The sequence below is a fragment of the Globicephala melas genome, chromosome 12 (assembly GCF_963455315.2).
Source record: "Globicephala melas chromosome 12, mGloMel1.2, whole genome shotgun sequence".
Classification (NCBI taxonomy): domain Eukaryota; kingdom Metazoa; phylum Chordata; class Mammalia; order Artiodactyla; family Delphinidae; genus Globicephala; species Globicephala melas.
In genome coordinates, this window is record NC_083325.1 from 13794231 (window position 1) to 13806907 (window position 12677).

At 41.2% G+C, this 12677-nt stretch overlaps 1 protein-coding gene across 2 annotated transcripts in view; it reads right to left on the reverse strand.

Annotated features, from left to right (window-relative positions):
• Positions 1 to 12677, reverse strand: part of RMND5A (required for meiotic nuclear division 5 homolog A) — a 60801-nt gene that overhangs the window by 13655 nt on the left and 34469 nt on the right. For both annotated transcript variants that reach the window (XM_030837433.3, XM_060309138.2), the window contains exon 4: positions 11111 to 11211. In XM_030837433.3, coding sequence (XP_030693293.1) covers positions 11111 to 11211 — 101 coding nt within the window. The remainder of the gene's footprint in view (positions 1 to 11110; positions 11212 to 12677) is intronic.

A 12677-nucleotide genomic window follows, 5' to 3' on the forward strand; every position in this document is an offset into this window, starting at 1 on the left:
TTTTTAAAAATAATAATCACTTGGGCCTTGGAAATATTTGCTTAAATTTATTTAAGTAAGTCTTGGATCCTTACGTGGCACTAAGATTAATGCAGTCTGGCTGCAACACCAAGTCTGGAGACTTGGTGACACCAACCAGGTACCTCCAGCAGCTCTCTTTTATGAATGCCCAACACCAGCCGCCAGTACCAAAAGTACTGTGCATCTGCCCGTCTCCAGTCTGTCAGGTACCTTCCCGACTTCCAGGTCCAAGCAAGCATATTTAAATCAGATCACTTACCAAAGTTTTTCCTACTCCATTCTAACTCATAAAAACATGAGTATGTTTTCCTACTACCAAGTAAAGAAAGGCAGTGAGCCTTTTCTTTTTTCAGTTTCTGATAATGAGGTATATATCCAAGCGTTTGCAAGAGTCAAAGAAGGGAACTAACAGAGAGTAACTACAAACTTTAGTAAACGATGAAGACCAACAGAAAAGGGCAAAGTCCTTAAGTGGGCAACTCACAAAGGAGGAAAAACTCTATTTTTATAGGCAAATGTTCATGATACAGTGTTAAAGGGGAGGAAAAGTTGTGATATATAGGAAAAAAAAAAATTCCACTCGCCAAAATTTTTAACAGGAATGACTCTAGGAAAGTTGGATTCACACATCAACTGCTACAGTGTGGATTATGACTCACTGGAATAGGGCACCAGCTATTAGAGCAGCACCAGGGGGCTAAAAACACCCAGGAGGACACAGCGATGAACAGCAGCTAATAGCAGTCCAGATGACAGTGATTTTTAAGATAGAAGAATTTGGGCTTCCCTGGTGGCGCAGTGGTTGAGAGTCCGCCTGCCGATGCAGAGGACACGGGTTCGTGCCCTGGTCCGGGAAGATCCCATGTGCCGCAGAGCGGCTGGGCCCGTGAGCCATGGCCGCTGAGCCTGCGCTCCGCAACGGGAGAGGCCCGCGTACCGCAAAAAAAAAAGGAGAGTTTTCTATAATGAACATATATTACTTATTTTTATACTTAACTTTTTTTAGCTAATGTAAAACTAAACAAAATTTCTTAACTTTCTTTTTTCATCAAAGAGCTAATGGTGATTGCAAATTACTTTTGTTAAAAGTAATTCAGGCTATGAATTAGAAATTCAAGCTTTTCAAGCTATAGATATATATACCTCATTTTTAAACTTGGAGAGGCATTTAGACAATGTAATTCCTAATTTACACCTTGAATTTATTTTGACACACTTTCAAATATTGCTATAGACAGGGCTACAAAATAATCAGGAAAAACTAGCATTGCTAATTGCTGTCCTCCTACAATATTCTTAGAAAAGTAGATACCGATTACAAAAAAGAGCTGCAGAGAGTGTAGGGAGAATGCAAAACCTAAATTCATAGAATACAAGTTTTCCCGTGTTTCTCAAGGGTCATGTTTCTTGTCATTCTATTCTGAAACACTGTATTATCTTCATTTAACTTCTGAATAGTATATTGAGCTTAAATCTCACAAGGCCAGGGATTAGAATAAACATTTCTAAATTCCTCCCTCTCTGGCAAAATGTCATTTTCTAAGCTAAGGCTGTTCTATCCCATTTTTAGCCCCGCAGACACGTAAAAGCACATTTAAGCGTTAGGGTGAAACGCTTGCTGATGCGGCCTCTCCCTCATCCCCAGGATTGTACCCGGGCCCCCATGTTTGTATTTTCTTGACCCTAATTCCTGGGCCACAGTTAACCAGCCAGGTGAGTATAGGTTTAACACTCTGTGTTGCCTCCTAACGAGAGAGTTCATCTATTTTGATATCCTTCATGATCACTTCGTGGTCCCACATCTCTAGTTGTGTAAGTTCTTGATGGGGTTGTCTCTCTGGACAACCATCGTTAACACCTGCCTTACCTAATCTTTGGAATCTGGGTACGAATTTCACAGCAGCTTTCTTATCCACGCTAGCAGCCTCCCTAGACAGTTTAACGTTAGTCGATTCACGATGATTTCTGAAATGCTGAAACCATCCTTTATTGACAGTAAAGTCCTTCCTCAATCTCCTTTTTAAACTGTTTTCTTTCAATGAGGCAACTAATAACTTAAGCACTTTGGCCTGAAAGTTAGCCAAACTGATGGGAGGTGTTTTGGTTTGTTTCGTTTGTTTGTACAAACAAAGTAGAAGTAAATGCGCCATCATTTAAATCACAAGCAGCTTTCTGTTCCCAGTGCGATTTAAATTAAAAGGTGTTGAAGCGACTTTAACCTTGGTTTTGACATTCATAGGACTTTTCAATATGCAGTGTACCATAGCTTCATGGAGGCCCAGGCCTTGTCCTAGCTTCACTTTGCTGTCATCATTTTCAAATCTTCCTCAAGGCATTCAGTTTCACTTCTAGCAATTCATCTTTGTGGACCAAGTCCCTCTTTCAATGATCCATTTCTGTAATGTGTCATGTGGGCTTATCAGCAGAGGCAAGGAAGCAATACAACCACACCTTTGCTGTCTGAGGGTGAAATGAATTGCACTGTGACCAATCACCAACAGACTGAAAAAGCAGTGAGGTGACCAGTCGTGATCACGATGCACATGTGTTATTATGTATCTGTGGACTGAAGAGCTGGCAGAGAAGTTTTCATTTTATGCAATTACTCACAATACTTCATGGTGACTGAAATCTGAACTCTGTTGTTGGGGAATTGGTGTTATTTAACTAAACTGTGGTAAATGAAATTTGGGCACACTGGAATCGTGCAGAGAGAACTGTCCATCGGTTCAACAGAGAAAAGAAATAGGAGAGGAAAAACATAAGGCTCTCAGAGGCAGGAGGTTACTTTATAAAGGCAAAGACAGCCCAGAGTGATACAATGGAGAAAGAAGCTTGGGAACGGGGCCTGTCATCACCGAGATCTCTGCCCCGCCACTCTTGTTTCTAAGAGGGAAGGCTGGAAAACCAAGAGGTGGATGCCGACAGGCAGCACAGGGAAGGTGAAGAACACGGTGGCTGGCCAACAGGGTAAATTAGAGGCATCTGCCATGTGGTATAAAGAATTAAAGGAGGGAAATAAGAGGCCTCTTCAGAACAGAATGGAGGCAGAGAGAGGTGCAGGCCAAGAAAAACATGCAAACAGATTCAGACAACCTGATGTAGCGATATGCAGCACCATCAACAGTGATGTGTCCAGGTGAATGAAAGCTGGTCCAGGTAGAGGACTTGTTCCTTCTATGAAATTAGAAGCCATGGTCCTATCTCCCAGTGCAGGTGCTAGTTACATTTTTACAATAGTACAATCAAACAAATTGAGTAGCTGAGAACGGAATTGAAAAATTCAAGGCCCAGGCTCAATGACCATATTTTCTACAAGTTCCCTACTCATCTCTCCATCCACAGAACTCGAGAGGTTCTTTATTTGAACCTCTCCCAGCTCTTCACACACAATCTACTTGGTAGGACAGTTTCTGGCCTCTTAAAGCAGGGGCTCTGCCTTGCTCAGCTCGGTGCCCCTTCTACTCTGCATGGGGTACAGTGATACAGGGCACAGGTTAATAGAGCCAAACATGCATGGCCCTTTAAATCCTGGCTCTGTGGGGTGAATCGGGGCAGTCTGTCACTTAATGCTCTCAAGTCTGTTTCCTTACTGTAAAGCGGGGGCAGCTCAGAGGGTTATGGGCATTAAATGAGGGCGCTCGTAGAAGCACTGAGCCGGGAGACTGGCACAGACAATAATAAGCTACTTAACATGAGTTTACTGAGGGGATAGGCTTAACGTTCTCCAAAGTCATTAGTAAGAAAATTACATTTAAAAGAGTTACTTGGGCATTTCCATGTAATACTCACTGCTGCTTTGATTTTTATAGAACCAACTCTGTGGGAATCAGCATGTACCAGTTAATCCCCTTCAAAATTTTTTGAAGTTGTCTTCGCTAGAAGTTCACACTGAATATTGGACTGTGTGATTCACTGAGCAGGAATAAGGGGTAGAACAGACCTTAATTAACCTGATAACAACAAATCCAAAACCAACAAAGCACACGAGACTGCAAAAGCGCAAAACTACAATCGGCACCAAAAACTGCATCCACTCGTCTACAAAGCACTAGAAGACATGTGACGGAAAGACAAAGAACAGTTAATAAGTGAACGGGGTGCTGTGTTCTGGCTAATGGCGTTCCTAGCAGAAAACTTTTGATTTTTAATTTTTAAAAAACGAACGATCACTATACTACAACCAGCAAGCTACATGTAAACATTCAGGTAAATTATTAGCTTTACTGTGGTTTCTAAAATAAATTCTGCTCCCACATCTCCAATGTGTGCCACAAGAGCAACGCCAGCTTTGGAACCATTCCTTGTTTAGAGAAACACCGGAGACCAGAACAATGACACCCAATAAGGTCACCATGTCACAATTCTCTCTGCTCACTGCCACTGCAGTGACTAGTAGAGAGAACTTCTGGGCCTCTTCCATTAAAAGACCCCAAAACAATCCTACTTACTTAGGTGATTAAGTCAGAAGCGACCCGTATCGACGCAATTATCCCACAGAAACATGAAGCATTAATTATCTTCAGCGTCAGGCCTCCGAAAAACTTGGCCCATTGTTAGCTCCATGTTTAGAATTTCCATATTAATCCAAAAATAATTAAAACAAGATTCTACCTTCAGAGCTAGCTGTTCTTTCCCAGAAACCTAACTGACAGCACTGGTCTGTTTATCTCTCCTCTCACCATTCTGCCAGCCTGGGCTGGGATCTGTTTCTGATAATAGTGAATAAAAATGCCTCTCTCCAGTTCCTACGGCACACTCCACTACAACCTTTCACAGCGTTTTAAAAAGGCTTACAAATACCTTCTTCTTCTAGTCTACCTTGGGGCTATCTTCTTGGGGGTACAGGCTGAAGCTCAGGGAAATGAGTGACATGCGTTTACTCCACAGGTGTGGACTGGCTGAATGTTACTGGTGACCGAATCAAGTGCTTAAAAAATCCAGAAACTGGAATTCAGCCAGAAAAGTGAAGAACCCTATCACTTTGCTTTAGGATAGCTAGCATTGGATTTCTGGGATATTTTCAAATGGCAATTCAGATATGAGTTGAGTCCATCGCTGGAACTACTAACGTTTTACTCATCTCAGAGTTGCTGTGGATCTCTGTCCTCCTTCCATGCTGTTTAAGAAACCACACGAACTACCGTGTTTCACGTTTGAATCATACCTTCAACTTTACATGAGGTTCTTAGTAACACAGGGCTTGGCGGCCATACCCAATAGCTACCTCTGACAAGTGGCCACTGCATTGCACAGCACAGTTCTATAGATTAGGGATTTTTTTTTTTTTCGGTGGTACACGGGCCTCTCACTGCTGTGGCCTCTCCTGTTGCGGAGCACAGGCTCCGGACGCGCAGGCTCAGCGGCCATGGCTCACGGGCCCAGGCGCTCCGCGGCATGTGGGATCTTCCCGGACCGGGGCACGAACCCGCGTCCCCCGCATCGGCAGGTGGACCCTCAACCACTGCGCCACCAGGGAAGCCCGTGATTTTTTAATAAAGTACTTAAATATGACTTTGCCTTATTTACTGCTAGTTTCCCACCACAAAACCAAGTTTTTGATAAGCTTAAATTAATAACCGTTCAGCATTTTATAAGAACAAATTCTAGAGTCCCTTTAGTTCCCCCTCCTGGCCTAGTTCAACTCCTTATTCTTTTAAACACTTAATCTCAGTGACAGTTTCTTTCAATTTTCCCTTTTTGTAAAAGAAGATTCTTAACCTCTCTATAGTCGTAGCTTGCCCACTCATCTCCAGTAATGCCCAGGTCCCTAGTGAGGAGGGATCCAGGTAAGAGATGGCCATGTCTCTTCTTCTTCCTGAGGAGTACCTACTGTCTTGGAACCTCATACAGACTTTTGCCAGCAACAAACAGAGAACAGACAACAGAAAATGATGTCCTCACCCCAGATATTTTTTCCCCTTTGGCCTTTATATTCCATTGTGCTTTTTTCTCTTCTGTGTTCTTGCCACTGGGCACCTCTTTCCATTTTCAATTAGCTTCTTTTTAATAGTCGCTCTCTCCACCAGACTTAGTGCATGGTCCCCGTGAATTAAAACAATACCCCTCAACTCAGCTCTTCTGCCCTTTCAGAATTAACAACCCCTGGGACACAACAAAACAAAAAAAGAAACAAGACAAAACAGAACCCCCTCAGACTGGGGGAGGGAAACCCAACTTGTTCAAACCTTGATTCCTCTTCTCCAAAAGTACATCTATCAGAGTCTTCATTCTGTGGTTCTATGTAGCTATTAAAAATGCCTGAATCAGCAAGACTGCCTGCCTACAGGAAGACAAAACTAACAACGAGAAAACAGACACCAGAAACAGCGTAATCCCGGTCACCCTCTTTGCCAGTGGCGGCCAAGGCTCTATGACCAGGCACCTTGGCTTGCTTCCTTCATTTTCACTTTCTAAAACCCTTCTCTGCTTATAAATTGTGTTTTATGCACTGATACCACAATTTCTCTAAGTCCAGCAACCATTTTCTTCTCCTCAGACGCACCGTTCACACACAGCACCAAGAAACCACAATGGCAAGCTCACCTCACATTCCTCTGTGGTTTTTATTTCTAGCCTCACCTAATCGCTAGGCTTAGAGATGGGATTCCTCTCATACTTCAACAGCTTGCCTGATACTGTTCATGGCCTGTCTAATTGAAAACTCTGCAGTGATCTAGACTAATGAAATAGTTTTTCTCTCTTCTTCTGTGAAAAATTCTATAACATCTCTCTCTTATAATCATTCAGTTAGTTTCTGTTCTCTTAATGGCATTCTACTGAGACTTTGCAAATAGAACTGCAAATTCCTCTAAACAAGTGCTATGAGGCCCCTGGGCCTGCTCTGGGTATTGAAAAAAAACAGGTTCCCAAGTCTGCAAGGTTGAGAGTCAGATTCTAGACTGCGGCAAATCCACCAAGGCAGGATTACTCTTTGAAACACCTTTAGGAAGGCAACCAAGCAGCTTCCCCTCGAGACAGCACTTTCAAAACGTCAGTAACTGGCACAGAGTTACAGACAGTTTCTATTTTTCTAATTTTCTCCATCTCCTCAGAGTAAGTTACTGTTATTCTTTTGTTGACACCAGTTATTTTTGGCTTTGCTTCTATCTGCCACATGAAGGAGGAGGTCATGTTTGTTCAAAGTTCTCCTTCAAATTATTCCATCTTTTATTGAGTGCCTGCTAAGAAATAAGCACTATGCTAGATGCCAAGAGGAACTCAAAAAACAGATAAAGTGATCTGGATGAGGAGAAAAATCTGTACACAAACTCAGAAATACAGGGGCAGGAACAAAAGAGTAGGCAGGGTCCTGACTAGATCTGTATATATAATTAGCTGTTCTTCTGCCGCTTCTCTCTGCCATGTCACCATTCCTTACTCACTTCTTTTCCACCGTCTTTTATTAGTTGCGATTAACAGGTAATGCTCACCAGACTTCCCTCTCATCTAGGCCTTCCATGACCTCTATCCACATTAATCTTTTTGGTTGGCCGCTGCCTCAACTGCCTAGGCTGCCTCGAGAACTGCTGCAGGCTTTCACCTTTTGCTTTCTCTCTCGGGTGGTTCCACGGTGGTTTCTGTACCCCCCAGCAGGTACAAAAGAAGATGCCACACATGAAATATGAAAGATTTTCCACTGTGTATCTGAACCAAAATCCCTGAAACTCATGTCCCACATTTTTAAATTTTTGGTACAAGTTGAGTACAGTGAATTGTCCATACCTTGCCCATAAAATATGTTGAATGAGTATTTGCTTTGCATCCACCAATAGGCAAGAATTGGAGAAGTCTGAGTTTCTGTAATGGAGATTTCTGTTAAACTAAGATTTTCCAAACTTATGTTCTACAGATCACCAATTTTGTGAGTTTTAATAGGTGTTAGGAGACAGGGAGTCTGGTTAAATACGCATGGGAAACACTGGGTTTTACAAAGTTAAATGAGTTTCTTTACCGTAGGACTGCTGATGGCCCCTCTAATATGCTAAAGTGAATCTCTCATTTCTCTTAATTAACTTGTACTGGAATATAGTTGCTTTACACTGTTGTGTTAGTATCTACTGTACAGCAAAGTGAACCAGCTCTATGTATAAATGTATCCCCTCTTTTTTGGATTTCCTTCCCATTTAGGTCACCACAGAGCACTGAGTAGAGTTCCCTGTGCTGTACAGCAGGTTCTCATTAGTTATCTATTTTACACATAGTATCAATAGCGTATACACGTCCATCCCAATCTCCCGATTCATCCCACCTCCCCCTTCCCCCCTTGGTGTCCATATGCTTGTTCTCTACATCTGTGTCTCTATTTCTGCTTTGCAACTAAGTTCATCTGTATCGTTTTTCTAGATTCCACATGTAAGCAATATTAATACGCTATTTGTTTTTCTCTTTCTCCCTTACTTCTAAAGTGACTCTCTTACAGGAGAATATTAGGGAATTCCATGTGAAGCTTTCCTCGACTGACCTTTTGACTCCATATCCTTTTTTTCATGGAGCAACTTCCAGGCTCAATTCCCCCTCTGTAAACCCAGTACTTACTTCACGGGGTTATTATGAGGATTGAATAAAATAATACAAATAAAATGCTTAGAACAATGCTAGGCATATAATAAGCACTCCTAAAGAGACAACTATAACTATGACTACATCCCCATATGCAGATATTTAACATGGCAATATTCCCAGAAAAGCGAAAGGAGAAAATTGCTACTGTACAGTTGGCCCTCCGAATCCACAGTTGCGGAACCTGCAGGTATGGAGGGCCTCTGCAGGTTCCGCAGCCGTGGATACGGAGAGGCAAGGCTACCAGACCGGTTTACATAAGGGACTTGAGCATCCATGAATCTTGGTATCCACAGGGGTCCCTAGAACCAATCCCCCACGGATACCGAGGGACTGCTGTACAGTAGTTTCCACTGTTAGTGCCAAGTGGATGGAATGAGTCCTCCCTTTGCCCGAGAGGCACTGCTTGAGGCTACAAATAACAGAAAACATTTACAGAAATCATTGATATATATGCCATAGTTACCAGTCAGAAACTTAGATCTTACAGAAAAAGCCCAAAGTTAAAAGGGTCTTATGAATTTTCTTCATTCCAAAAGGAACAAGCCTTGAGAATTTTGAGGGCTAAGGCAGTCCAAATACTCAGCACAGTCTCTGGTACATAAGCACTCAATAAAAGTTTGATGATGAACCTGAGAAATTAATGGATAAATGACTATTACCTCAAATAACAACTCATATGTTATTTCTAAATCACTATAAGACAACTGTGAAACCCATTACATTTTTATATTTAGGCTCCCTCACTCTCCTTTATAATTGTTTAATCATTTAGGTGGAATATAAAAAGTAGACAGAAGAATGGCTGCCATATTTTGTTTAAGAGGTGTTATTAGAGGTACTTGATTAAATTTAATCTCACAGGGATGTCACAATAAAATCTAAAAAAAATCAAACTATAAAGGTAATATGCATAGTACACAGTGGTGCTGCTTAAGTGACGTTTACATCTTTAAAGAATTAAAATAAATGAGGTGGCGCAGTGGTTAAGAATCCGCCTGCCAACACAGGGGACACGGGTTCGATCCCTGGTCCGGGAAGATCCCACATGCCGCAGAGCAACTAAGCCCATGCGCCACAACTACTGAGCCTGCGCTCTAGAGCCTGCGAGCCACAACTTCTGAGCCCGCATGCCATAACTACTGAAGTCTGTGTGGCCTAGAGCCCGCGGGCCACAGCTACTAAAGCCCATGCGCTCTAGGGCCCGCACTCTAGGGCTGCAACTACTGAGCTCGTGTGCTGCAGCTACTGAAGCCCACGCTCCGCAATGAGAAGCCACTGCACCACAACGAAGAGTAGCCCCTGCTCGCCGCAAATAGAGAAAATCCACATGCAGGAACGAAAATAAAATAAATGAGTCACCTCATAGTTACAATTTATACAGAAATTAGATATTTATAAATTTACACAGGACTCTATCTCTGCCTGTTCACCTAGGCTGGTTTTAGAACTCTGCAAAATTTTCTAAGAACTGAGAAATGATGAGAAACAGAAAACTAACCTATGAAAAATTAAATGGGTTAGTAGAAGGAAAAGGAAGTGTATTTTTTAAAACTCATGAAGGATCTTCCCAACTATTTTTTTTCCTGATAACAACGATATCAAATACTTCCAGTTTTAAAATCCCAGGATTCTAAGGCTATGACCTCAAAATAATATCACTGCTTCTATCACCCAGTTTCTTCCTTTTATTTTATAACTTTCCTTCCTTCCTCCTTCCCTTTCTTTCTTTTTAAAACAAATAACCTGATAATTCTCACATTAAAAAATTCTAGGACAGGGGTCAGCAAACTATGGCCACCGGCCAAACAGGACTTGCTGCCTGTTTTGTATGCCAGATGGTCAAGACAGTTTTTTTACATTGTTAAAGGGTTGTAAAATAAAATAAAGAAAAATATGTAACAGAGACCTTATGTGGCCTGCAAAGCCTAAAATATTTACTACCTGGCCCTTTATGAAAAACTCTGCTGACTCTGTACTAGGATAATATTTATCAGAGCTAACCCAGTAATTTCATATAATTCACATCAATGACCAGTTCACAGTGAATTATTTTATGACGGCAATTAGAGTAAAACTCCATAACAATATTTGTTCTCTTTACGTATACCACTTGGTTCCAATAACCAATTAAACTGCTTTTTTTTTTTTTTTTTTTTTTAGAATGCAAGCAGTGAACCCAGAACATTATGGAAGTTCAAATATCAAACTCAGACCATCTGAACAACAGTCCTTCAGTTATAAAGCTAGTCTAAAGCGGAGGTATAGCCTAGCTAGAGGAAACCCTCTTCTCTCATGGGAATTCAGACCAACTGATAAGTGAAATAAGCCCTAACCATTTTCTCATATTGCATATCCCCCAAACTCACTTCGCTAAAAGAAATAAAATAATTCTCCCTTGATGCCTCTGAAGTCTACCCCAGGTGAGATATATATATAATCTCAAAATCTCTAACGTGTTTTCTGATTCCATTTTCTTACAGAGTTCTCTCAAAGTACTTAAAAGAAAACAAACTCAGTAACTCACTCCAGAGCAGGTCTCAGAACTCGGACTTTTAACGCTTCTAATATTCGGTTTAACTCCACAAATGGTTCTTTCTGGCTCGGGTCTACAGAAAGACCAGATTCCTGAAAAAATTGAAAGAACTTTCATTAGCAGTAATCAGAATAAAGAGATATGGTACAAGCGTATTCTACATTATAAAATGTGAGGCAAATCACTAAAGATAATTTCTTTTTACCATGCATTTCTCTGGCAGAGACTGATGACTGAGCCCCAGCATCATTCTTCCTCCTTTTCTATAATAGTAAAACCCCAAATTTTAGCTGGGCACATAACCATACGGAATAAAGCTGGACATGGCTTTGCAAGATGTAAGTTCTGGCCAGTGAAACATAAGTATATACTCTTTGCCCCTTCCTGTAATACAAAATGTCTAGCTGGGGTTTGGGCTATCCTGGACCATGTGGACAAGGGACACCTTAGAAACAGCAGAGCTACAAGCAGCCGAGGTCCCTAAGAGCTTCACGGCACACGGCTACCACATATGCAGTGGATGGCTTACTACCTCCGATTTCTGTGTGAGAGAAATAAACTTCATTCTTGTTTAAGGCATTGGTATTTTGGGTCTCTGTTACTTGTAAACAAAACTTAATCCTAAATGACACAATTTATTTTAGGAAATTTATATGGACACGTACACAAAATCCCATAACATACAGAGAAAGACTTGAGTTATTGCTTATCTGAATTGTTTAACAGAAAAGGCTTACATTAGAGGTCTGGTTTACAGACTGGCTTTAAATTATTTAATCCTTACGGTCCTTCATTTTTCTAAATGGAAAATACAACAGTACAGAATGCAAGCCACAGAACAGAGTCTGAAGACACACGAATTGGAACTGAATCCAAGTTCCTCCACTAAGAACCTGTATGGCCTTGGGCTGGTTACTTCTCCAGACCTCAGATTCCACCTCTGTAGAATGGGAGCAGTCATTTCTTCCTCAACCATTTCTTCCTCACAGGGTTGCAGTGAGGAATAAGGCAGGGCTTGGAGGGTGGTAAATACTCCATACAGGGCAGCTGCTAATATTATGACTATGTGGTGTTGGTAAACTGTTCTGAGACCCCTAACTTCATGTCTAATGGAATAAAAGACAAATGCTGTTCACTTGAAGTAAATTTTAGCTTGAAATTCATTTGATAAACAAAGTTCTTTAAGCTGGGCTAGATGAGAAAAGCAAATATAAACCTCTTTGTCCTTTTCTCCTCTGCTATACTAACCTTCCCTCTTAAAAGAGATGTTTTATACATACTACTGTATATAGAAGATAACTAATAAGAACCTACTGTATAGCACAGGGAACTCTATTCAGTGCTCTGTAAGGACCTATATGGGAACGGAATCGAGAAGAAAGTGCGTATATGTGTATGTATGGCCGATTCACTTTGCTGTGCAGCAGAAACTATCACAACACTGTAAATCAACTATACTCCAATAAAAAAATTAATTAAAAAAATAAATTAAATGCCCTGGCTTATTCCCAAAAAACAAACAAACAACAACAACAAAAAAAAAACAAAAGAGGAGATG